The sequence below is a fragment of the Macaca thibetana genome, chromosome 18, assembly GCF_024542745.1.
Source record: "Macaca thibetana thibetana isolate TM-01 chromosome 18, ASM2454274v1, whole genome shotgun sequence".
Classification (NCBI taxonomy): domain Eukaryota; kingdom Metazoa; phylum Chordata; class Mammalia; order Primates; family Cercopithecidae; genus Macaca; species Macaca thibetana.
In genome coordinates, this window is record NC_065595.1 from 24,883,911 (window position 1) to 24,911,882 (window position 27,972).

A 27,972-nucleotide genomic window follows, 5' to 3' on the forward strand; every position below is an offset into this window, starting at 1 on the left:
AAGGAAATAGGTGCTTTGAATTATTAAAGTTGATTCTTGAGAATAGATGTATGCCCGGGTGGCATTTGCTTCGGCATATGCAAATGATTTAGTTTCATTTGGGATCAATTCCCAGAGGCCCTCCTTTCCTGTGATGCTCTGAATTTGGCAAGCTCAAGTCAGCCCATCTTCTCTCCCCATCCCTCCCTTTCTTTCTTTCCTTTTTTGTACCTCCCCCCACACTTTTTGTTGATTGGTATAATATTTTTAAAAGACAATAAATAAATATATCAACTTGCTTGTTAGAAACCGTGCCATTTATAAGTATTCTATTGTTCAGTTGTGATCAATAAAGGTCAACGAAGGTTTTCACGTTCTTAAAGTTTAGGAAAATCGAAGTTTAGTAAAAATGTGCATGAGATGTTTGTTAAAATATTTATACAGATATTGGGCTGCAGGGATGCTGCAAAACTCTGAAAATGTGGTCTCAGGGGTGCCTTTGAGGAAATTGACAGCTGTAAGATATTCGTCGGTTCGAAGGTACCAATAAACTTGCTTCTGAGCCCAGCAGACAAATAGCGTGAAGTTGGCGGTAGATTGTCCAAAGCCACAGTGAAAGCACCCAACTCCATAGTGGAAAACGTGCGCCTTTGGGGCGCCCAGCGCCAGTGAGGGGAGCAGCGCCCCAGCCCCTCCGCAGTCTCAGGGCCCATGCGGCCGTCTGCGGCGGGGCGAGGTGAAGTTCATGGGCGGCTGCGCTTCCCACCAGCTCCGGGGAGGCCGGGGCCCGCGGAGCCCGGGGCGGGCCGTACTGCTACTCTGTTTTATTCCGCAACCCCGTTTTGTAGGTTGTTGACCAAGCAGTCAGAAAACAGTGCCCCCTCTCTCCTTTTGAGCGGGGTCAGAGACGTGGTGGTTTTTTTTTTTTTTTTTTTTTTTCTCTCTTCCCTCCCCTTTCCCTCCCCTTTCTCCGAGTCGAGTTCTCAGGCAGCTGCGTACAATGCTGGGAGCTAGCCAGCAGCAGAGACAGATGGCAGAGTTATTAGATGTGCATCATACGATTCCCTTCCTGCCACTCGCTTTTTAATCAAATTAAAACAAAAAAGAAAGAGAGGGAGAGAGAGAGAGGGGGAGTCAATTAACTGCATTTGTATTCTGCTCAATAATGGACCCTGTTCCACTTTTACCCTAAGGCAGTTGAGTGGAAATTTTAGAGAAGAAAAGGGTGCCTAGAACAAAACAAAACAAAAAAGGAAAAAAAAAAAAAGAAAAAGAAAGAAAAAGAAAAAAGTGAAGACTGCAGAAATTTGTAAGAATCGGCATTATTCGAGGAACTAATAAAAACCCCTCGGAAAAGTTGAATCGATCTCGCGTATGCATTAGGATTTCGAGCTCCATCAGGGCCGGGCTGCCTTCCAGCTCCGCTGCGCAAAGTTGAGCGTCTGACAGCAGCGCCGCGGCCTCCCCCGCCCGCCAGGAATGGTCTCTTCCTGCTTTGCATATTCACCACGCTTGGCCCGGCCATATGGGAAAATGCAACTGAAGGAATTGTTGTGAAAAAAGGGACAGCGAGTTTGAAATAAAAGTTGTTAGAGTGGTACTGAGGAGAAAAAAGAATCCGAGACCATGTACTGCGCATACACAATCCCGGGCATGGGCGGCAACTCTTTGATGTACTACTATAATGGGAAAGCGGTAAGCGAATGCGGGCTGCGAGGGGGATTTTTGACAAGTTTTATTGTCGCAGGGATGAGCATCCTAGGTGGTGATCATTGTTTGCAAAGTTGTGCAGGACTGCGGCACCTTCCTGGGTGCCGTGAAATATTTATCATTTGCCAATCCTAAGATCTTCTTGCCTACTTCTTCATCGTCTTTTTCCCCCACTCTCCTCCCCCAGAGTAGAAAAATAGATGCTTTCAGAGCTTTAGAGAGTGGATCCTAGAGCGAAAGTTTGCAGTCAGGTAAAGTTGAGAGGTGGTATGATTTTTTTTTTTTTTTTTAAAGAGAGTTTTGGAAAATTCTTATTCCTTCCAAATGACTGTTAGAAAGGAACAGCAGATACGAGAAGCAGAATTGAGAAAGCCCAAGTTAGGCTGAGAGGAAATTTGGGGTAAGTTTCTCCCTGGATTGAGGTTTTGTGATATCTAAAGTCTTACTAAGTTGGAAGCTTGAGTGCAGTGGATAGAGTGGAGAGAACCTGAAAGGTTAAAATAGAGCAAACACATAAAACTGAGAGATCAAATTAAGGAGTAGATTATATAAGCTTATATGTATATTTAAAGCCAAAATGGGGAAGGAGAAATAAACGGGTTCATTCATGCATATAACAGTATTGTCATAAGTTATTTGTGCTGTGTGGCTTCTTCCCTCAGTTTTCCCCCTCTTCCAACAGAAACGCTTTATTTAAGAAAAAAATGTGTCTGGTATTTTGTGCATAACCCCAGCAGAAGGTTTATACTTGCCATCTGGAGGTTTATTTATTTATTTTTTTTCCCTTCGTCTGGGCCCACTGAAGGAAAAGGATTTCAATATTTTCAAATCGGTATGCGGGGCTCTCGGGAAGAGTTGTTGGGTGATAGAGGAGCAAAAATGTATTATTTTAAAGTAGAAAAGAAGAATGAGAGAAAAGTGAAAAGCAGCCATTTATAAACTGTTCTCTTTGTGTACTTTGAACTTCCATTTGGATTGATCTTAATCAGGGATAGTTAGGCCAAAGGCGACAGAGCAGAGCTTTCAGGAAGGCCCAGTTCAGCTGTAGCAATTGGCGCAAACGAATTAAACATGTGTATGTGCTGCTATATGCCTGTGAGTGTATATACATACAGATGCATGGATAACGGTTATTCCTAGCTGAGCATATTCTGTAATACATACATATACACAACTGTTTGAAGGTGCAGTTTCAGAAGATTAATAATTTCATTTAAAAAGCCAGTTTTATGAATGGGCAACTTGAAATAATATCGTTTACTTTTATTTTGAAAAGTACAAGTAAATCATCAAAAGTTCATAGTGCTATCCTATTTTTATCTTTTTTTAAAAAAGAACACGGAGTAATTAAAATAAGTGTGGTAAGGGAAATATAATTTTAAAACAAATGGTTTTCACTGTGATTTGATCAAAGTGTTTAAATCTGTAAACATAAATATTGGGATTATGTAACATCTTTTTTTTTTAACAAGTACATGATTTGCAATTGGTAGTTACTCATATATAGCTAAGACTTTTGCCTATTATCTTTTAGATGTTCTCATACATACCATATTCAGCACCTTTCATTTTAAAGCACTTTTAATGAAAATTATGTGAAGGATGCCATCTTAGTCAGTAAGCAAAAGTGTCTCTGAAGCAACAAAACAGATTCAGGGATTAGATAGCCCTTATCCATTATGAAAGACTTACATTATAAAAGAATATGTTTCCATGGTTTTTATCTTTCAGGATTATAAGTTATGTGACTTTTACATGTTAATTGTTAATTTTACATCTTAAATATCTGAACTGACAAAATTTTAATTTAGGTTTTGTATCTTTTAACTCACTTTTAGCCAAAAGGAATTTTCAAAAATATGTGTTCCGTTCCCACAGCTTGCCAGTTGCCTCCACCGTAAGAAAATGCTGAATATGACATCATATCACTAATATGCCCTCTCAGTTGCCAAATATTTTGGTTGTTAGATTTTTTTTTTTTTTTTTGAGAGGATGGTACTCATAAAATCAAGATCGCTCTGTCACAGGAAATGTATTTATAGGAACTGTTTTAAGGCGTTTATTAAAAACAAATCTGGTGATGTATATCTCTATTGATTCAAACACTGGAAAGAGGCAAATTGTACATACATTATAGTTAGAAAAAAATAGCCATTTGGAACACCAGCAGAAAGCTTTTGAAACTGTGGATGGCTACCAGTTGTCCATCTTAACTTCGTGAAACAGACAGCAAAGTCCAGTTGTGTGTGTCCCAAGGAAGGGGCCAATTCTATACCATTTTTTAAAATGCCCTCATGCATACTTTGAGGAAGCAGATTTTTGTTTATTCTACAGTGTGTATTCTGCTGGCTCTAATTCTGCATTGAGCGGCTTTTGATTTGGTGCCAGACATGTTGTGGAGATTGTGTATACCATGCGTTAATTGTTCAAAATGCCTATCGAAGAGACTTTACATTTCTTGAGTTTCACTTATCGTTTGGAAGTTGAGTATCTATGCGTTTTTGTGTGTATGTGCATGTCTAACCAATGTGTGTTTGAACCTGAATTGTTGGAGTTAAGTGTGGTCAGCTATTTGTTGCACAAGTTTTCCTCTGAAGAGAACACAGCACTGAATTCCTTCTTTTTTCCCAGTGACAAGTCAATTACTTGTTTAAATTCAGTTTGAACTCCCTGAACTGAGAGAGGCCAGAGGAAGCAGGTTTTCCCTGTGAATAAACAAAAGAAGAAAAATGGAAAATCATTCCAAAACACAGTGATTTTAGCTTGTGGGAAGAATATAATTAAACATTACAACAATTATGGTTTCTTCTTTTATGAACTGGCAACTATAGGGTTTGTAAAATCAGTTGTCCTCTAACTTTCTAGCAGAAATATAAATATTTTAGGACAAACAAAAGAAAACGTGATTTTTTTTTTACTATGTTAAGTTATGAAGTGTTTCCATGTCTATATCCCACAAGAAATTTTTTCCTTGTTTCTGTGAACAACGGTACCTGTCCAGAAGTGTGGACTCTGAAACAAATACTTAACAAAAAATCATAACCCAAGAGCTATCAAAGAATAAATTTTGGATATAAACCAGAATGTATTTTTAAAAATCAGTTTCTCCTCAGGTGAGAGTTTAATGAACTTGACCAAATAATTTTTGTGATCTTTTTTCCTCTGTGCATTAGAGGTTTAAATACAAATGAATCCCAATCTCAGCTTAAAAAAAAATTAAAGCACCACTTCTGAACTACGGAACAGATTTTTTTTTTTGCAGAGAAAATCAGTAACTTATTTTGTGTTGGAAATACAAGCTTATATCAAAGTGTGCCAGTGTGTCTGTCCTCATTCAGGCTATGAGAAGTATTAGGCATTACCTGCTCTACAATAAGTGTAGTTCTAGCTCTAAATTTTGATTTTTATAATTTCTTACATGTTCATTGAATAAGAATTTTAATAAGTGATTATTTGGTCAAATTTCACATATCTAATAATATAGCATATCCACAAAGATAAAATTATGGCAAATAAAATTGAAAACAAAAGTGGCAAAATTTCCTCGTAATGGTAATTTAAGATCACATCATCAGCTCTCGCCAGCATGTGCATGTGTTAAACCGTATAGAGAAACCTATAATTATTGTAATTGCTCTTTTTGCTTTATACTAACAAGCTTCAAACCATGTTTCAAAGTAGTTGTTTTGAAATAGTTATTTGTCAAATCATCAAATCTCGGAAAGTAAATGGTAATGAGCTTTTTATGTTTATATTCTGACTGTTGGTCATATTATGCAGCTTTTCAAGTCCATAAAGTTCAGAGATGAAACTGGATGTTAATTATTTCTGATATCAAGGCCAAAGAATAAAATAATGTTATGAGTCCTGCTTAAGGTGAAAAATTAGGAATATTTAAATATCAGAATCTCTCATTTGGGAAATGTATTCTTAGAAGAAAGTTTTTGTATAGATAAGTGACAATATCAGTCAGCAACCTAAATTTTTTAAAGCTAAAAATTGGAGTATGAAGAATTTAGCTTTTTCTCATTTATCACAGGAAGTGCTACCATAAAAATATTAATATTTAAATAGCACCACTAATAACATTTTTCAGTACATTTTACATATGGATTTTTTCCCCCCCAAAACCTCATAGTTGGTTGGAGCAGCCACACATAGGACATAGGTAGCCACTGGGTTTTAAAGTTTCCAGTAGTGTGTCAACTATGCAAATTACATTTGACATTTTAAAAATATATTTCATATACTTACTATTTTCAGAACCATGATTATAATTGAAAGCAGACAGTATAAATGCTTTATTTTTTAAAATTGCTGTTTACTTGCTATTACACAGCAAAAATTTGCTTAGGCCACAAAGTAATCGAATTTTAAAATTCCCCACTGGTTCAATAAAATAAAACATATCAAAGAGAAAGCATGTAGGACAAACTTTTTTTGTGAGCTTATTTTTTTATGTAGTTGGCACTTTACTCATTTAAAAAAACAATGAAATTTTTATTTTTTTCTTTTATGCTTCATTGCTTTAAAACAAAATTATGTTGATTTTGTTCTTTACGTTTAAGCTGAAAAAATTCACCAGACAATCTTGACATTGTGGCTACATCTTGTCTTCCTGCCTCTGATTAAATTTTCAGAATCCCTGCATGAGATTTACAGATACCAGTTTGAACATTTCTGTGAGGCTAATTTCTCAGGGAAAAAAATATGGATCAGTTACATCTTTGGTTAATTTTATTTAATTCCTAATTTCTGCTAGGTCTAAGCATTTTAAATATAGTGTTGGTAATGGATAAGCATCCTTCTGTCGCTAGGTGATGGCATTGTTTCAGGCAGAATTAGGAGGAAGGACATTGGCATAGGGGAAGGAGGGTTGGGGAGAAAAGTGGTCAGGAAAAAAGATCTAATAGCTGATGCAGTCTTTTAAATACCTTTCCAACTGATCTACAGGAAATTGTGCTGAAGAATCATTTGTTTCCTGTTCCACTATAAATGTGGTTTACATTACATCCCCTATTCGGCTTTTTTTGTTGTTGTTTTGTTTCTACTAAATTACAGTACCACGATGGAGGTTTGAGAATAAGTGATGTCTTCCTTTATAACTTATCTTTTAATGGCTTCATCATAGTTGGACTTTAGACACTGTCATATTTCATTATGATGAATTTTGTATGTGTGTGTTTCCAAGCCTACTTGAAACTTCTCTTACTGCTCTGCCACTAAGGAAAACAATGCTGCAGTCTAAGTTCTTTAGAATCACTATTGTAGGTCAAATACATGGTCTACATGCTGCCATCAGGGATCTATTAAATGAATCTCTCGTTTTCTCATTCAGAAAATTTAGAGATTTTAGATGTGGTTCTGGCAATTGTAAAAGTTGTTTGAATTCAGATTTACTTTTGCCTTAAGAAGATAATACAGTGGAGACATATATTTGCTGTGCACAGCTCACCTAAATGCATGCCTTGTACCTGTGAGAATTTCAGTATGGCGACACAAAAGATTACTGGGCCTTTTTTCCCCCTCCAATATTATCAGAGTTACAAAATAACTAATTTTTCACAGTCAATATAATTTAATAGTAATTTTAGTTTTAAGGCTTTTCCAGTTTTTATATATTTAATTGCACTTTATTAGCCCTTAATACTTCAAACATAACTCTAAGATGACACAGGCTAAAGTTATATATGATAAACATTATTGATTACTAAAAAAAAGGGATATCTGTATATTCATAAAATATTTATAATCTATTTAGGAAATCCTCATAGTCCTAAAAAAAAAAAAGCAGTTGTTTGTATACCATGAAAAAGAGATCAATAGTGACAAAAGTGGAAAAGATACTTGTATAAAATTGTCTCCTTTAATGTGAAGTGATCTACTGAAAGTTATACTTGGAATTTTCAGAAAATGTCCATAGTTGTAGTCTTTATAACATTTCAAATTCTATAATAAACTATTTGGCACATTATCATATCGTTTTAGGTATGTAGATACCATGGCATTTTATTAAGCAAAACAAATTTTTTTTCTTCTGAAGAACACTTCTTAAGGTGAAATTTATTGGTTTTCAGCTTGAAAGTAGTTTGAGAATTGTACATGAACTGCACTTAAACTTTGGGAGACTTTCCTTTTTGCAGTGCTGAAGATCCATGACTTGGTTACAAACCTTATATTTGCAGATGTATTTATGGCACAGTACCACATTCTGATTAGAACTTAATAGGTCACATTTCTGATATTTCTGTCTCTAAATGCTGTGTTGCTCCTGTTTACCTAGTTTTCTTCCTATTCTTCCTAATTTCTTAAATCTGCACATATTCATTGAGGTATTTAATCCAGCAAAAAAGAGACACTACGCCTCTAACATTCTGTTTAGGAGAGTATACTACTTTAAACTCTTCTCCCCACCTAAAAAAAGGGGGCTAAAGAGTGGGTTTGAACACCTGAGAAGTCAGAGGTGGGAGCAATGTAGATGATGGTCTAATTTCAGGCTCAACCGAAAAAATGCAGGCTTTGGCTGGTATCCTCCAGGGACCTAGCTCTGTGCTTTCCTAGAGACCAAATTACACTCATCTTGAGAGAGGGCACGTTGAGGTAATTGGTAGGAGAGAGTGGGGAGAGTTGAATTCCAGCTGCTTCCATTGTAGCTGACCTGAAAATGAATAGGGGATGTTAACAGTGGAGGCTAACATTTGACTTGGCTTTTTCACCTCCACAAACCTAAGGGTGAGAATTATAGAGTACTGAATGACTGCACCAATAATGATCCTGTTTAAGTGGGAATTGCTATGTTGGGAAAAACTCTCACACCATTTTAAAAATACGTGATGCATTTACCAACCACAGTACTATTACTGTAGCCCAATAAAGTTTATCCACAGTATGGAAACATTCTTTTTTTTTTATTGTCAGCCATCTAGTGAGTGTGTATTGGATCTTCACGTCTTTGGTTACCATTTTAAAATGCTCCTACTGAAAGACATTTGGAAGGCACCAGAATCCCATCTCCAAGAAGGGAAGCAAGATACAAGTGCTCTGTACTCCCTTTCTCCTAGAATGTGTGGTCTTTTTTTTTTTAAAAGGAGAATGAATACGGTATGACTCAATAGCTTTTCTAACGAATAAAACAAATTAAATTGATGTTACATGCATATTTAAACCCTATCCAGTTAAGTACTGACGTGATTAAAATAATCAAATGTATTACTTAAAAAATTAAAAAGGATAAATTCTGCACCCCATTATTTTATTGACTTTTAAATATAAATTGCAGAAATGTTTACATTCCTAGTGGCATTATTAAGCTAAACTGACGAATCAGAGGAAAAAGTTGATTGGCCAGCACATTATTATTTCTGCACCTGTTATTACAGAAGTGGAGGCTCAGCATTAAAGGAGCTGGATGGATGCTGTTTTCTTAGGCTTCCTTTGTGTGATGTGGGGGTTGGGATAAATGTGTAACAAGTGTACTTTCACTTTGTAGTGCCTTTTTGTGTGTTGATGTGATTAAAAGACTACAGTGTTTTTCATGTAGCTTTGAAATTAATATGCAAATAATAGGGGATGTTAGGGCTTCCCTCTACCTGCTGCACTAAACTTCCCAAAGCCAAATGGGGTGGGGATTGGTGTCAACTTTTTTCATACAAGTTTTTTAGTTGCAAACATTGCCAACTTTTAATCTCTACTCTGAATTTGTAAGGGAGGGTGAGGGAAATGTCAAACTCATTGACGTAGGATTGAAGATCTGAGATGAAAATACTTTCAATTTTTTATTTTCTACTTATATATCAGGATGTTAGGAGACCTTGAAAACATTTTGGAAAAGTTGTGTAACATTACCAAGGCTTTGGTGTAAGATTATACTTTTCTTCTGGTTGAGTTCTTCCTTGTATTAATCATGCAATATCATTTCTCAAATACTTGATCCCGGTTCTCCCCTGGAGCATAGGTGACAATAATTGTTTGTTATTATAATTCTAGAATTTCTTGGGTGTTCATTGTCCGTAATTCATTTCACACAGAGAAATCTAAACTTTCTTCAGCTAGTAGAATAAATAATGCATTCTCTGTCCTTTCCTTTTCTTTTTAAATTTTGAGTTCTTTAGGTATGTCATTATAGTTTTTGAAACATAATGACACTAGATTTGGATTGAAGGGGGAGGGAGAGGAACTTTTCTTTCATGCCATCTAATGGCTACTTTGAATTTGCAAAGAAATGAATACAATGCCATTATTTTCTGTGAGATACTACTTAACACTGTTTTCCTATCAGTTTAGACTTTGTCCTGTGTAATAATTTAAATTCCTAGATTTTAATAACACTTAATATGTAGCATGGATCCCACTTAATCTCCCCCCGGCTTCACAGTAAAACGTTTACATAAATGAACTCTCAATTTTGATATTAACTATTTAACTCACTCTTTCCTGAGTTAATACTACTTCCATAATTAAACATGTTCCACAGTTGCCATAGGAGTGTATCTTAAAAATGATGTTCTTTGTTCTTTTGAGCCATCTTTTGGCTAGGTCAGTAAAGAAATGGGAACTTGATTTTATTTTAAAACAATTAAGTTATTACTCTACTATTGTATTAGACATTCAGCTTCAGAGGGAGTAAAAGATAAAATTCCATCACATTTCCATTTTGTTACGTTTGCAGCAGAAACTTGTATGCTCAAATTGGTTATTTTCAACTCATGACAGCTGTGATATTTAAAATGATCACAGCTGTTGTGACTTAAAATTGATTTTTCTATTAACACCTGAGAAAAAGACCTGTGCCGTATTAAAAACTTAAATAAGGTAACTGTAAAATTAGATGTGTTGATGTGAATCTGGTAATCCTACTTCCCAGAGGTTGCAAAGTGCAGCACACCTCTTGCATGCTTCCAGGGAATGAGCTAAAACTGCTAGAAATAGATGCATGATTGTTAAACGCGTTTACATTTTAAAGGATTCTTGTAATAGCAGATCCTCTTGGCCCAACTTCGCAGTGTCACTTTTGCTGATAAAATCATTTAGGATTCAGTTTCCTTAATTAACCCCAAGAAAGATGACTTACATGAATCATTATGATATCCTAACCTCTAGACTAGAGAAACTGCTTTACCTTTCAGATATGACATTGAAAAATGCAAAACCATACTGAATTGTTTCTTATGAAGGAAGTTTTGGTTTTATGGTCCTTTTCCTCCATTGTCTTTAGATGATGAAAAAGGAAAAACAGATGAAAAAGGACAAATAGATCATGGCTAAGTAGTTTTAGGCTAGCATTTGTTTTTGGAATCTTTAATACATTTTAAATCTTCATGTTGAAGATCCATTGAACCTGTTTTAAAGTTAGATGCTGATTCCTGGGTTCAGTTGGTCTATTTAGATGTTTACCTTCTCAGTATAATCCGTATTAGAATCTCGCATCTGTCAGTAGATGACCTGTATTTAACAAACTAACCAATTTAAGAAAACATAAACACATTTATACATTAAGATATTTTCCTGTTTTGAGTTAGATGATGTAGTATATAAAACATATATCTGGCCTGATGTGGAATTATTTATAGATAACAGTGTCTTCACAGATGCATTGCCAATAGGGAGCTATGTAGATTAAACTCTTTGGCTGGTCCTAGGCTTTTTACCTGTGTAACTCAATCAGAACTGAAAGCATGACAGGTTTTATGATGATGAATATATGGCTGGATTGGAGAAAGTATGGTTGGGTGGGTAGATAAATGGATAGATTTCGTAACTAGACAGTAATAGATAATGCCAATTATTTATTACTCAAACTTGTTTATTCATCGAAAATTTTTATAGAGTATTACTTTGATTATTGCATGTAGTTCAGAGCTATTAGTTGAAAATGATAAAATATTTGCTATCACATAATCAAGACTGCTATAGAGTTGGTTCTAAAAGTTCCAGAGTGAACATAGATTACTTGTTTCAAAGTTAGAGACTAAGACTGTGGAGCGCCATAAGATCACAAAGTCAGACTATCACATACTAAGTGATCATGGGTGTCAGTGGCTATTTCCTTGTTTAGTTGAAAGAAGATACCACTAGAGGTGGACGTTGTTTATATGAAGATTTAAGAAAATCAAAGTGGATATTTGTTGCTGACAGACTAAGATTACAAACATATATTTTTAGAACAGGGGTGTTCCCCAGGGGACATATGGCAATATCTGTAAACAATTTTGATTGTCACAACTGTGGGGGTCAGGCAGGGGCTTGCTACTGGCATCTAGGGCTGGAGGCCAGGGATGCTGCTAAACATCTTAACAGTGCGCAAGACAGACCCTCAGAAGTGCTGAGCTTGGGAAGTCCTGCTTGCAAAGTAATATATCTGGACCTTAAGAATTAAATAATGTCACAATAAGTTCCATAATTAAATCTTGGCATTGGGAGGCGTTTATAGCGGTTAACTTTTTTTGTTGTTTTCTTTCCCTATTTCCCTTTTCCTTTTCTTTTCTTTCCTTTTTTCTTTTGTTTCTAAAACATTCTTTTTATTTATTTTTTATTTTTTTGTTTTTTTGACGTAGCACACTATAGCATTGCCTAGGTATTTCTACCTTTTACCATGAAAACATGAGATTTTATAGTGTACTAAATATTGTACATTATTTGTGAACCAACTGGAATGGCTTCAGAGCAGCTGTTAGAATATGTTGAGTCAGTAATGCACATGTCTGCATACCCTAAACATATATTTATGTCTTACCTTTTAAAATGTTTAGAACCCTCTATCAGTGTAACTATTGGTTTGTCTTGAATCATCCTAAATGAAGAAGTGTATTACCATTTTTACCCTACAGGACATAAAGTAGAAAAAAGAAATTAGCATAAAGAAACTAATTAATAATTATGTTTTAAGTTTTTTGGCGTTATGGACATTGTTTACATCATCATTAACTGCATAACATCATATCATCTGTTCTCAAGAAAACATTAAAATTTAAAGCCAATATTGAAGACGTTCTTTTCAGCTTTCCCAGTAATGCAACTCCTTTACCTCCTCACAACTGGGGACCTCTCTCATTGCTACCACTGTACTTCCCCTCAAAGTGGATAATTCTTGGCCATGATACAGAAGTGATTTTGAAACCTCAGTTTCCTTCCCTAGCACCCTGTGGAGGAAGGTGGCAGGATCTGGTGACTGAGTCTTACACCCGCCAACTTCTAGACCTCACTCCTTACATGCCACATTTTGGAGCTAGTTGCCAAGCCTCACAGTAACTTGTGCCACTCTTCAGTTTCCTCTCCATGATATACAAAGTTCTCCAAGGTTTATTGAGAGTAGAGATGGAGGCTGGGCAAAGGAATGGCGGCTCTGATTTGCAGTATATCTTTGGTGTACAGATATGCTTTCATTTATTGCTTGGCCCATTAGCTAATGGAATTTCAGTTCCTTCCCACAGGCATTCTCAGACCCTGCACTTCACTCTTCCTGTTTCCCTGTCCAGCTTGGTACAACACATTCTAGTAAAATCAGACTGATGTGTTTAGGTTTACTTTGTATATCACATCTCTAACCATCTTATAAGTTTGCCCTAAACTGGCATTTATTTTGAACTGTCTTCCACCTTTTATTGTACAGCATTGTCTGTACTCAAAGTGAGCAACTGAAAAGAAAATTTTAACATTTTTTTGTGTGCCAGACAAGTAATAAAGATTACTATTTTTTTATGATAATTTTTTTGATTTCAGTATTTCTGTTTCTGGAAGATGGTAATTTTTTCAAATCATGAATTTACTGTAAGTGAAACTATTTGAGGGAGTATTGACCTATTTTTGATCAATCATTGATTATCCGTGTTGCATTCTCAGTATTTCTCTTATAGTCCATATGTCCCTCTGAATAATTTTAGAACAATAACTTGCTTACACAGTGTTTTTAGAATATGCTTCAGGAAGCTTGCCTGTGTGGTATTTAACTCAGACATTTAGGGAGTATAAAACCAATCTTACTGTGACTTTTAATTATTAGGAAAGTGGCTTACAGTTAAAGCTTACAGAAAATATTGTAGCAATAATTAATATCCAGTAAAATCAACCCAGTTCTAATTTGATCGTTATTACACCCCAGTAGGATAGGTAATGCAGGAGTCATCATCCCATTTCACAGACAAAGCCTGGCCTGTCCAGTGAGGTAGCCACTGGCCCCATGTCGCTACTAACATTTAAACGAAGGCCAGGCACAGTGGCTTATGCCTGTAATCCCAGCACTTTGGGAAGCTGAAGCGGGAGGGTCGCCTGAGCCCAGGAGTTCAAGATCAGCATGATCAACATTGGGATACCCTGTCTCTACAAAAAGTTAAAAAAAAAAAAAAATCAGCCTGGCATGGTGGAACACATCTGTAGTCCCAGCTACTTAGGAGACTGAGGCAGGAGGATCATTGAGCCCAGGAGGCTGAGGCTGCAGTGAGCCATGGTCATGCCACTGTGCTCCAGCCTGGGCAGCAGAGCAAGACCCTGTCTCTAAAATTAAAAATAATAATAATAAATAAATAAATAATATCAGTCAATGAGAATTAAATAAAACTTTTAAAATATCACTTCCTTGGTTGCACTAGCCAAGTTTCAGTTACTCAGTTTTCATATGTGATCAGTGGCTACTGTATTAGCACAGATATAGAATATTTGTGTCATTGTAGAAAGTTCCATGGGGAGGTGCCGGCCTGGGAAATGGAAGCATTGAGGGATTAAATAACTTGCTCAAGATCATGTAGGTCGTGACAGAATAGAGTCATTGCTGCTATATATTCCAATAGGATATATTTACATTTTTCTTAGCTTTATTGTCAAATATCTGATGTAAGAATTGACATTTCAGTGCTACCTCGTAGCAGTTTACTGAATGCTTATCTCAACTGAATTTAAATTTGGAGCTTGAGTTACACAGACTTTTCAAAGGATATAGCCCTTTGCCTGTCTGCACACAGTGGGGACCTTGAATCTCCAGCCATTGAGACCCTGCAGAAGCAGAAGGGACCATGTCTTAATGCATCTTTGTAGACCTTTTGACATATCGCCGACAACCATGAAATGTTTATGCAGCCAAATGAATGTATCACATCCACCATATGGGCATAAGTCCATATGTACAGTTAGACAAGACCTTTAGGTAGAATGCTCCTGAGAGAGCTGGCCTCTGCCAAAGTCTGCTCTTGCTGTTTTAGCAAAAAGTAGTATTTTTATCAAAAGTTAAATTGGGTTCAATATTCACCATTTGGGTAATGGGTGCATTAGAAGCCCAGTCCCCAGTAGCATGCAGTATGCCATGTAACAACAAGCACGTGTACCCCTTGAATCTAAAATTTTAAAAAAATATGTATTTACTCACATAATCCAAGTATTTCTTCGTAGTAAATGAAAGCGTCTGTCCATCTTGTCCTTAGCAGTCGTTTAGTCCCTAACCTGACTTTGTGTTGTTATAAAATTGTGTCACATCTTCCCAACAAGCTCCCTTTATCCTCCCCTCAAAGATTAGCACAACAATATGCATTTAGGGGTGCTCAGATAATATTTGTGGAATGAGCCAATAAGTATTGAATGTTTTTTTAATGTTACGTTTCTCAAGGTTACTCCTGTCTAAAATAGTTTTGTGGGACATTATTCGTAGTTTACTTAAGTAAGTATATACCTACATACATAGTATCTTTCCATTCCCTGCATCACCAAGTTGGACAAATGTGCCCAGTTAGCGTTGATGGTGCTGAAGACCATGTTCATTCATACATGAACTCAAAATCATATTAATTAGTTTTCAGCGATAACCGTAGGTGGCAATAGATGAATGGGCTAGCCCTAGGCTATTATTAAGCACTGGGAATGAGATTGTTGGTGCCTTGTACCTGTGCTACTTTAACAGGTAAAACAATTCCAGAGCTTTCCCCATCATCCTCTCATTGCTACAGTCTAGACATTGGGAGCACTGGAAGCCTATGGTGACACAGACTGGCAGATGCCTTGGGCTTCTAGTGGTATATATAAACCATCATTTTATTGGTAATAATTATGGTGTTGAGAAGCATTTGTGTGCTGTGCACTCTTTCAGCCTGTGCCACGTTTAGTTCCTGTTATGCAAATACCACTTTAAACTTAGAAATTCCAATTTGCATTAATATTTTGGTTTCATAGAGCTAACTATTGCATTTCACAAACAAGTGCATTTTAATGAGTACTGGCAGAATGATTTCAAAATGTTATTTATTAAATACTATTGTAGAAAATGCAGTCGTTGGTTGCCAAATATTATTAAGACGAAATATAATGTGTGTTGAGGCCACAGGGTGCATCTCAAGAGTATTTGACCCTTATGGCTTTCAGTGATATAACAGCCAGTGCTCTTCATTCAGGCTTGGAGGACAGAGGTAATTAATATAAAATAGAAGCCAGCGTACCATTGACATTTGGGTTTACTTTTAAAATTTAAACATATTTTTACTGTTTGGCTTTTGTCATAAGACCATAGGTCATTTACCTCTGAGTTAAGGCGAAGGACTTTACCAGTCATAAACACCCAAGTTGTAAAGCAGTGTTTTCTTATATCTTACGTTTTGATGTTAAATCCTGAAATGGAGTTTGTTGCTGCTTTATAATTTTTTTCCTCTTCCTAAAAGCTTTTTTTTATCAGAATTGTGGATAAAAAAATTTTGATGTACAATGTGTGGGAAAATAAAAATTTTGCAACTGGATTTTCAGAAATGAACTATTTTAACACATGGACTTTTAATGCTGCTGTCATGGTTGTCATAGCTTGTGGTTCCTAATTATAATGAGCTTTTTTGGTGGTGTTATTGCAGTTGTTTTATTTCCCCTGCCCCCCACCCAGTCTTCAACTCACTTTTCCCAGAAGGAGAGTTCCAAGCCTTTGAAAATTCTCATGATTTTGCAAATCCACTCTATTTTTGTCTAGAATACAGGAAAGTTAAAACTGTGGCTGGTATGATGCCATGTTTTGAATCCAATTTTAAAGCAACCCTTTGCAACCCAGGGAGTAAAGCTGACATCTTTGTATCTGTAATGAAGATAATTATACCTGCAAGGTGACATCACTAGCAAAGTAACAAATACCCTTGAAAACGGAGTTCCTGGTCTTCTCTGAATTCTGTAGACCACATTTGGCATTTAACACTAGACACCTCTTTCATGGCTGTCGTTTGAGAAGTTGCTTTCAGATGAATTTACTAAAGCTGACTGACACAGGGTTGAATTAATTCTTTTCTTTATTACTCAAAGTGATACAGACCTTTCTTAGACTAATGTAGCTTAATTAGTGGTCAATTAAAACTGAACATTGCTGAATTGAAGTTCTTTGATCAAACTCCCTGGCATGGGCTCGCTTTCTTTAACTAGCCACCATCTTGAATTCATTTGGAATCAGTAGTATAAACAAGTTTAAAACTGGTTCTTTTATAAGAAAGTCAGCAGGCTTGTATAGCTGTGGTTTCTTTTTTTACTTCTGTAGGCGGCAATTCAAAGGCATGCTAAATGAAAACAGTACTACACCCTGAAAAAATTACATTTTTAAAAGTAACACTAAGCAGTCAGAAAACAGTCAACACCCTTACCTGTTTATTCTAGATACATTTATCTTCTGTGTAGAACAAATAATTAATAATTCACTTCCCAATTTCAGTGGTTGATTTTGTTGTTACATGGAAAGTGAAAAAAAAACTCCTCACCCTCCGTTGCAACATTTATAGTGACAACAAAAAGTGAAGCAAACAAAATCCAACCTGGTTGTTGGGAGTAGAGTCAGAAGGGGCACCGTAAATGAAGATGTGCCCAGTTGTCCTAAATTCATTCTTTGTCACTCTTGGGAAAATAGTTCACCTCTGTGTCTTTGGAGTGGGAGTGACACACGACTTCATTTACTTGTTGACTTCCTCATTTATTTTCAAGGGCGTGATCCCATCAATAGGGAAACTGATAATAGCATGTATTTCATATGAATCACTTGGTTAGAAATACAGATTGCTTTTGTTAGAATTTGGGTGAAGTTACAAAAGAAGAGAATTGGGGGAGCTGAAAACTGGGGCAGAGGAAGTCGTAAGCATTGGTAATAAGATCACCCACCTCCATTTATCCAGTTACATGTCTTAATATTTAAAGTGTATATACCATTCTTGTCTAAACATAAATTGATACCATTCCATAATCCTAGTTTGTGAAAGCTTAACAACCCAAAACATACATCATAGCTGGCATTCAGTTAGTGCTATGCATTCTGGAGTATTAATTAAAACTGGTACTTTTGTACTGGAAATAAAAGTAATAGATTAGGTTTAAATAGATAATTTGCTTAGTTCATAGTGATTTCTTCTGATTTTGGAAATTTTCACAGAGAAAGAGTTAAAGGAAATTTGGAAGTGACCGTGTACAGTGTTCCCCCTGTAAATGACAGAATTTTTGTGGTTTTCATTACTTAGATCGAAAAATTATGGTTATAATCAATAATTAAAATTAAAAATTTTACCAGTTGGCAGAAAGAGAAATTGTTTATAGTCAATGTGCCTTTCAGCATTCTCTCTTGCCTTCTCCCTAAAGGGCTGATTAGGATGTAATAATTGGGGATGATAGCGGGAGGAAGACGACAATTCCATTTAATTAAAGATAATTTATTTTACTTTAAATTGGTGATGTCCCACATGAATAAGAGTAGATTTAGCAGATAGATTTATTAATGGGTACTGACATCTCAGTTGACAGAAAAAGCAAACATTTTCTTTCCTCATTGTTTTTATTGTGTCCCGGCACCTGAAACTGCTGTCACCCTGCTTCCTTTGCTGCTTGACAGAGCTGTAGACTTTTCCACCAAATATGCAATTATTGGTTTATCATTGAAACAAAGTTGATCCTCTTCTGAGTTAAAAACTATGCCAGGAGCTTGAAAGGCTGTTCAGGCTTTCAGAGCTAACACTACAAATGTTCTCTTCTTAAATCACATTTTCTTGACTGATCCTTCCCATATCTAGTTCATGAGTAGATTGAACGTTTTGAACAAGGACCAAAGATTTCCTTTGGTCTTGGGTGAGGTGCTTGCATGAATATTCCTTTAATACCTTGAATGTCTTGGATAATGAAGTGTGCCCCCAAAAACTACCATTTGCATTACTTTGGTTCATTCCTGACAAGGAATTCTGCCCTTGTGTGATATGTTCATTGTTGTGTCATGCAATTGTAAATGGATCTTGGAAGTTGGGACAATTTTTTTTTAAATTAGGAAGTAGATTCAAGAAATGCATGATACTGTTTTCATATGATCTCCTCAGTCTATAGTGGTTGTAAAGGTGTGCTATTTAGCATACCTTTAGCAAAATTATATTTATAATTCTACATATCTTAAGGCACTTTTTAAATGCTTCTGACAAACTGCATTCTGTTTTCCAATTTCTTTTTGATCTCTGTTACATTAGGTTTATTCGTCTTACTCTCTCATCAAATTCCTATATTCTTGTTTATGTTTTCTGGTGTTCAGTCGTTTCTGTATGCTTGCCTAGTATGTTTCTTTCACACTGTGTTCTTCACTGAATGAAATGCAGACCACCTTGGGAACTTCTTTCCTTCTCGGCTTCTTTTCCTACTCACAACTTCCACCATTCACACTGACCCTTTTTTACTTATATTTATTGTTCCTGCTGCTTTGTTGCTGTAATTTTCACATATATTTCCTTTATGCTAATATCCTTTCCTTGACTCTTTGGATTTCAGTGGTTTGTCTTTCCAGCTTTAGTTAGAAAATTAGGCCATATAACTAATGTTTACACAGTAGAAAGGAAAATGAGATTGTTTCTTTCTTTTTTTGGAGGTAGAGAGGTGAGAAGGTTGTGGTAGAGTTTTTCTTTTATTTTAAACCAGATGGATTTTTTTTGTCCTGGTTTGCAATTTCACTATTTCAAATTGATTTTAAATCAGTGATGGTGTTTTCAAGGATTAATTTTTATTAAATCTTGATTTTCATGTTCTGTTAACCTTTTCCTTCCCCTCAGCCAAAGGGTCTTGTTCCTTTTTTATGTCCATTTCACTTGTTTGTTTTAATAACCCGATCTCTCCAGTCATTATTTTATCCTCAAATCCTGCCACTTTTATCCTTCTCTTTTTTTATTGCACTGTTGTCTTTACTTCACCTTTTATCTTTTCTTCTTCTGTAATTATTGCAGAATCCATGATACCTTCCCCAAAATTGTAACAAAGAATGCTGGAAAAGGAGAAATTGGGAAAGAGAAAATCTGCAAGTAATGTTCTTTGCTGAGCCCTAGGGAAGTCTGCTTGGATTTTTATATTCGACTGATTCTTCCCCCAGAGTTGCGCAGTCATGACTCTATGTAGTAGGGACACGAAGGCAAGGGTTCAAATAGACGAACACTGATCCTTAATTGGAGGTGTTAATCCTACATATAAACTTTCAGGAGGGGAAGCGATCCTGCATTTTACATCAGGTAAACTCAGTTGCACCCGTTGCCAGTAGCTGGGTCAGGGGTGTGTGTGTGTGTATGTGTGTGTGTGTGTACACTGGGAGCTAGGTTGGAAGTGGGAAGAGAAGGGGGTGATCTGTGGCCAGCCACCATTGCATTCAGTGAGTCTCAGGTAGCTCCTCATGGCCTGGAAAGGAATAAGCAAGGCACTTGAATCAGAATAAAGACCTAGCCTGTAACTCAGGAGTACTAGTTCTTTCCTCTCCCACTTTCAAGCTACTTTCTTTCTTTTCTGTCTGTTTTCATTATTTCTATGGCAAGTTTACTTACACAGAAATCTGGATGGGATGCTTTTGACACCTGGGGTCTCTTTAGTAGCTCTTCTGTACTTGGGAAAATGTCAGATACTTTGAGAAATAAATGCATTGCCCCAAACCGAAAACACTACCACTTTTATTCTGTAAAATAAAGGCATTCAAGGAAGGAGGCCTCCTCTATTCCCAGGAGGTCACAGGAATTGGGAGTGGCAAGAAGGAAGCTGCTAAACAGGCTCCAGATGCAGCTCTATCCAGGGGATGCCTCTTGCCTGGTCATTTGGGTGGCTGGGCTTGTCCCACCTCCCCTACTTCATGCCCTCCTCCCAGTCTGATCCTAGGCCCTCCCACCCCTAGGCCAGCCACAGGCCTCGCAGCAGACATCTGCGGGTCTGAGTTTCATATATCCAGCATGAAGTTCCCTCTCTCCCTCCCATTATGAATTCTGGGCTGTGGTCCTGCTTGTTCCTTGTGTGTCAGATTGAAGTTCTGATGCTGTCAGCCATGTCTGACCAATCAGCAAACAACACCACAGGATGAAATTTAAACAATGCAGATGCTCAGATACAGGGCTATGTTGCCTGGACCACGAAGGGAAAGCAGAGGTAAGGTCAGAGTCTCCCCAAAGTGGTCTATCCCGAGCCTGCCTGACTTGACACCTCTTGGGCTGCACTGTGCTGCTTTGACTTGTATGTTACCCATTTGCTTTGCACTACTTCTGTCTTCCCTGGCATTCACCAGGACTTTCATTTTAATTCGCTCTGCCCGGGTTACTTTACCACCTTCATCTGTTCACATCCTTTTCTCTTGGATTGGTGCTGACTGTCATTAGGAATGTTCCTGGATTGCCTCGAGGCCGAGGGTCCTTGGCAAGTGCCACCTTGTTCAGGTCTTTTGTGGGCAGACTTTGAGGAGTAGAGGACTGCTGAGGATCAGGGCAAATGGATGGAGTTAATAGGCCGTATTAATTTTCCCTCTGCAGGACAGTGGAATTTATCATTCCGTTACAATCACAGTTTTGTTTCTTACCATTGTGAGGTATTGAATTGTAAATTGAGCTTAAATCATCTTTTTTTCTCAGAAACGATTTACTTAGAAAAGATATGAATAGATACAACCTAAATGAGGATGAATCAGCTCATCTTCCAAGAGTTTTGGGGAGAAAAAAGGGAATTGATATCTGTCCCCCACCACAACCCCCTCCCCCGTTTTTTGTTTTGTTTTGTTTTTTTACAGTTTTTGGTGTTAGCTCACTAGATTAGTTTGCAAAGGAAGAATCTCATCATCATCCTCTTCTGTTTTAAGTATTTAGTTGGCCCTTTTATAATTTAAAGTGTTTACATGGTTCTGTGCTCCCTAGGCCCATCTGGAAAATATTTAAACTTCATAAGATCTATAAGACTAAAATATCACATATAATGGGATTGGGAGAAGGAAGAAAAATTAGAGCCGTTGCGTGTGTTTAGAATAAGTTAGTTGTTTGTTCAGAAGCGGCTGCTGGAGGAATTGGAACAAATAGCTGTGTGCGGTGAACGGTTGGGTCCAGAGCTGTACATTTCACCACAGAATGAGCCTTGGTTTGTGAAACTGACATTCTGTTGTGACTTCTAAATCCAAACAAATCTCTGCAAATTTCTGCCCGATCGAGTTAATAAGAAAATATATACATGCAGAGGCGAGAGCCGTATGCTACTTGTACTTCTGTCAGTGTTGGTGGAAATAAGAGACGGATTTTACCTACTGTATTACATTCAACCAGCAATTGGCAGAACCCCCAGCTCAGCGGGTTTTCTTGACTTTTTTTTTCTGCTGTGAGAACAATGGGATGCAAAAAGAGCTTCAGAAAAAGAGAGAAGCAGATATGGGATTGGGGTCACTTTTCTTCTAATTGCCTTGTAATTGGGGAGTGGTTTCCACTTTCCCACTATCTCACTGGTGGGAGGGGAAGAAGACAGATGTGGCTTAGCGGTAACGAGCTTTCTCCAGGCCGGATGTGCTAAGGGACCGGGGGGGCCTTCCCTGCTCCGGGCCTGTGATCTGCTTCACACCTGTGCTCGTTTTCCCCCATGATCAATGACCTTGTATTAACCCAGAGTGACCTTTTCCCTTCGCCTGTTCTCTGGGACGAGCTCTTGGCTAGTGGACCCTCCTTTCTCTCTGATATACAGGTGGTTACTGGAGCCACGTACACTTGTTTTTCATGGTGCACTGTGCACTTAGCAGCCCGGCAAGACCTGCAATTTCATCCCTCTCAAGGGGCCAAGCAGGAGATTGGAAGGTGGGAGGGAGGAGGGTGCCGCGAGAGTGGTTGCTGTTTGCATGTGCTTTTCTATTTTGTGGCTCATATGGTACCAATTACCATTTGATGGCAACGCCAGGCCTGAGGCCCTTCGCATGTTTGTCCTGTGAGAAAGATCTAGAAGAACCGACATATGGTTTTGATTGCAACAATTGCAGGTTGATAGAATGAACGCAGGGGTGAGGTGGGTGGGTTTTCCTTCCGGCCCTTTCCACTCTGGGTTGCTAATGTGCTTCGCTTGTGGAACTGGTCTTTTCATCATCCAGTCCCTCCCCACTCACCCCTCCCCCACCCCCCAACTCCCTGCCACTTTGCATTCCCTGCCCCTGCCTTCCAAATGACCACCAGGAACATGTGGCCTGCATTAAGGACCTTCAATTAAAACAAACAAAAAATTGTCCACTCTTCTGTTCAATCCCAGAGCAGGTCAGTCCATCAAGATGGTCAGAAGTATACTATAGTTAAGAAACAAATGGTTGGCACAGGGGGCAGATTCCCACCAGAAGCTTGGGACATGTTTTAAAATGGCTATTAGTTCAGATTGTTAAACGTTGAAATGATGCTGAAAAATAGCAGCAATAGAAATTAATGTGGGGGGTGTGTGTGTGTGTGTGTGTCTCTGTGTGTGCGTATTTCATTGAAGATGGAATCTGTGCATCTGCTGAATAGGGACAGGAAGATGATGATGGTTAGGAGTTCTTTGAAGTTCCATCTTTCTGTACATCCCAGGCCATAAGACGATGGAGAAGCAAGTGAGGCATGTGTGTCTCTGTGAGCATTTCCCTTCAGAAGGAAGATGTTGGAGACTCATCTCCCATACACAGTGACTTCTCTCTTACTAAATTTGTGATGGTAGGGGGTACTCCTCGTTACTGTGGCTCAGCAGGGATTGCATCTGTGAATATGCCAAGGCAGGGTCTACTACTGGGGAATGGAGAGAGGCAAAGAGGAGAAAAGAACATTGTAGACACTTTGAATGTTACCCAGCAACATTTTTTGTTTGTTTGTTTCAAAGTAACATCTTTCTATAATGCTTTCAAATTTACCTTTCTCATAATCTGTTCTAAGATGGGTAGCCCATGAGGTTTTGAGTTTTTTCACTTCGGCTATTGCATTTCAAAATATTACTCACAATTAGGAATTTCTACAGTTTGAAACAATAATGTGGTATCTCATGAGTAAATGCTGCCATCAACGTCTTCCTTCTTTTAAACTGAAAACCAGCAAACCAGAACCAAAAAAAAAAAAGCAGAAACATGCCCCCCAAAAGCTTTTTTTTTTTTTTTTTTGAGATGGAGTCTCACTCTGTTGCCCAGGCTGGAGTGCAATGGCGTGATCTTGGCTACTGCAGCCTCCACCTCCCAGGTTCAAGAGAGTCTCCTGTCTCAGCCTCCCGCGTAGCTGGGATTACAGGTGTACACCACCACACCCGGCTAATTTTTTGTATTTTTGGTAGAGACGAGGTTTTACCATGTTGACCAGGCTGGTTTCAAACTCCTGACCTCAAGTGATCCGCCCGCCTCGGCCTCCCAAAGTGCTAGGATTACAGGCGTGAGCCACCGCACCTGGCCAAGAAAAGTTTTTAAATGTGAGATGAATTATTACTTCTGACAGGCAGCTATTGAAACCTAATCACACTGTTTGACATGCTTCTTCGTATTTATTTTTATATTAGAGCTGATCTTTATCAAAAGGTAGTGAAAACTAAAAACTTAAATTATTGACCTAAATTGTAGGGAAATGTCTATCTGATCGACTCTAGAGAGAAAACCGACCATATCTTTACAATGGTTACTGAATGTGTATCTTCATAAGGCTAGATTGTTTTATCTTTGTTCAAGCTTTCCCCTTATGATGTAGAGATCGATGTATTAAATAATCATTTTTTAAAGAGTTTTGATGACAACTATATTTTGCTATTTCACGATCTTTATACAACGAGGTGTTTTCAGAGATATGTTTGAATTCAGAGCAACTGGCAATTAATCGATTTGCTGTAGTCACATGTTTTAATGGTAGCTATTTGGTTATTTGCCTGATATTTAATGCACACATATATAACCTTAAATCATCATTCAGTGTGATAGCTTAAGATAACATTTCTGTTTCCTGCTCATGCCACTGTTAACTGTGTTTGAAGAGTGAGGTACTGAGAAGTTTAATTTGCTGGGGTTTTTTCCTAAAAACATTGCTTTCCTGAAATATATAGTATAGGGGGCTCATAGCAAAAACGCCATAGTATATGGGTTGTGAGCCTGTCTTCGAACATGGTGGGTCACTTAACAGCAGCTGTGCTGGAGAGATATTTGATTTGAGAAGACTTTTTTGAATCTTCTCAGCCCTAACACCATTCTCGTTTTGAAATGGGAAAATGGAAAAGAGTTTTAGGGAATAGAGATATCTCAGCCTTGAAAGGAAGCATAGGTAGAAATCTTTCAGTTCTCACTCAGATTAACCAGCATTCCTAATCTGGCTCGCCTCACAGAGGACAAAGAGTCTGCTGGGAAATGTGGGTTTATATTTGTAGAGACACACTACAGAGGCATGAGATAGTGTTAGATACCGGCTAGATGCTTCGTGCCCAATATTAATTTGGTTTGCAGATTGAAATTTAGGAAAGCTTGCAGAGGAGCCAATCTTTTTTATATACAGCACCTTTAAAAAAAAAAGGTGTCCACTACTATTAAAATCCAGTCTTCTAAAATATTACTACATTCAATATAACTTACAAATGATCAAATTTAGGTAGACATCAATAATGTTAAAAGATAAAAACCCTCCTACGTGTAATATATAGCGTCTTAAACCTTATTTCTTTAAAAAAGGATACCGCTTTTGCCAAAAATCTCAATGTAGGGATACTCAAACTAACTGTCCTTGGAAGTCCTAAAAATTGCTAGTGTTCTCTTCTTTTTTTGTTTGTTTGTTTTTGTTTTTTGTTTGTAGTTATTTGCAAGTGGAGAAATATTTATAAAATTATATTATAATTTGTAATGCGCACAAACAACTATCAGACCACACTTGAATCAGAGAGTTACATTTGTAAATTGAGGAAAGAGTATGCCAGCACAATGCCTAATGGAATGAAAAATTGTGCTTATTTTCATAGGACTCTCCTGGAGAGGAGCTAACTACTTTCCTCTCTCTTAATACCCAGACCCCCTCCCTCTGCCCTGACAGCATGTTACTGAATGCATTCACTTAGTGTTTGAAGAGCTCACCACCTCCCTTTAAGATCTATTCTTGCTATTCATACATTGCAAATATGTACTTTTATATCCACAAGGAAGACATTACTAACTTCAAGAACGGCAGTGTCAATGAGGAGCAGGAAAATACAGTACGATACAAGCCTGCCAATGAAAGAATTATACTCAGACTTTATATGCTCTAACTGTTAAACAAAATTTGAACCTTTGAGGAAAAAATATTGGGGATTCTGATGAGCTGGCTAGCTTGCTTGCTTGCCTTTTTTTTTTTTTTTTTTTTTTTTTTTCCTATTTGGAAATCATGGCTTCCCGATCCTAAGGGATTAAAAAAAAAAAAAAACCTCAAAGAAAAGACTCAACAGGCTTTCTGGACATCAAATAGTTCCTACAAAACAACATTCTGATGACTTGCATGTAAATAAATCAGAAACATATGAATTAAACTTCTCTCAAAATACATATGGGTTGAAAAATAGAGAGAAGTGCTGAGAAAATGTGTTTTGGGTTTTGCTGAGCCCATGACATTTGAAAAATAGTATGAGACATTGAACAAACACAAAGCATGGCTTGGCTCTCTCATTCCTAATATTAGCCTTCTAGTTCAACAGCAAATCAGTTTACCATGTGCCTAAATGTGAGCCACCTTGGTACACTCCCCCACACTTAATTATATGCAGTTTAAATTTTTTCAATTAGGAGCTCAAAAATAACATTGCATTTCAAGGAAATGCAAATCTTAGCATTTTCTTACCTGGTTTGTTCACCTCAGACCATTTTAGAAAACACCACAGATCATTTCACCTTAGGAGCAGTCACACTGATGTGACCCTCTTTGGTGTGGCTGGCATATAACAGAAGAAAAGTATCATTATTAAGAAACTGGCTCCAAAGACAATATTGCTATTAAATTGAAGTAAAAAACCACTGCAGATAAAACATGATGAAGATGAAGGATGCCCTCTCTTAGCCATATAGTGGAAGCCCGATCGTAGGCTCTCACCCTTACACCATGACTCAAGTTCCTGCTCATTTTTACCCCTGAGCTCTGTGGACTTCTAAGCAGTGGAAGTTTTCATTCTCTCTCCTACATTGCACTCAAGAGAGCTAACATGAGGGATTCTAAGTGCTGGAATTCCTCTGCATCTGGCTTTAAGTACAGGAGCAGAACACAGGGAATTTAAGGAACAAAAATAGCCAGAGCTTCAGGCTTGTTCCACTGATGGTAAGTCATTGACACGCGCTTGGATGAAATCCTGTATCTGTTCTTTGGACTAGCACTATCACCTGAGATGATCAGTTTTAGAGAGTTACAGAGAGGCAGTAGATTTCTTCTTTCCTATTTCAGGAGAAGTTATTTTGGTTGTTTAAAAAAAGAAAAAAAAACACTTTAATATACTTTTCCTAACTCCTTTACTCAGATGGTGGCAAGAAGTTTGACAGAATAAAGTAATTCAGCTAATATTTATCAAATGCCTACTATGAGTGAGGTGTTAGAATATAACTCTGAAAACGACAAGCATGAGATAGGCAAACAGACTATTATAACCTAGACTGATAATGCATGGATTGGGGAGTACAGGCTCCTGAAGGTAGATACACAAAGGACAACTAGCCCACATTTAGCCTTAGAGGAAGTGAAGTGCAAGGATGAATGGGAATTAAGCTGGCAAAATGCAAGGGTTATAACTGGAAGCAGGGGTGAACATGGCATATCTGGTGACCCAGAAGTAGTTCAGAATGCCTGGAGCTTATGGTGCAAAAGGGTAACAGTAAAAGGTGAGACTGAAAAGATAAAATAGTGGCCTGATCAAAAAGCGACTTGAGATTTGATCATGAATGTGACGAGGAGCCTTTCAAATGGGTATGCCTGAGAAGTAATTGAATTTAAAAGTCCAGAGGGATAGGAGGACCTGGAAAACTTAGAGTCAGAGAAGCCAAGGGAAGCAGATCTAACCAGAAGGAGGAAATTGTCAACAGTGTCAAATGTTGCTGAGAGATAAAAGTGACATTTGGCTGCAGCATCCAGGAGG

General features: G+C 37.5%; 1 protein-coding gene across 28 annotated transcripts in view; it reads left to right on the top strand.

The window, feature by feature from the left end:
- Positions 1-27,972, top strand: part of TCF4 (transcription factor 4) — a 368,073-nt gene that overhangs the window by 267,978 nt on the left and 72,123 nt on the right. For 2 of the 28 annotated variants that reach the window (XM_050767856.1, XM_050767858.1), the window contains exon 1: positions 1,001-1,674. The exons of 25 other annotated variants lie outside the window; for them this stretch is intronic. In XM_050767856.1, coding sequence (XP_050623813.1) covers positions 1,606-1,674 — 69 coding nt within the window. In that variant the 5' untranslated portion in view covers positions 1,001-1,605. One more of the 28 variants, XM_050767859.1, reaches the window with a different exon arrangement.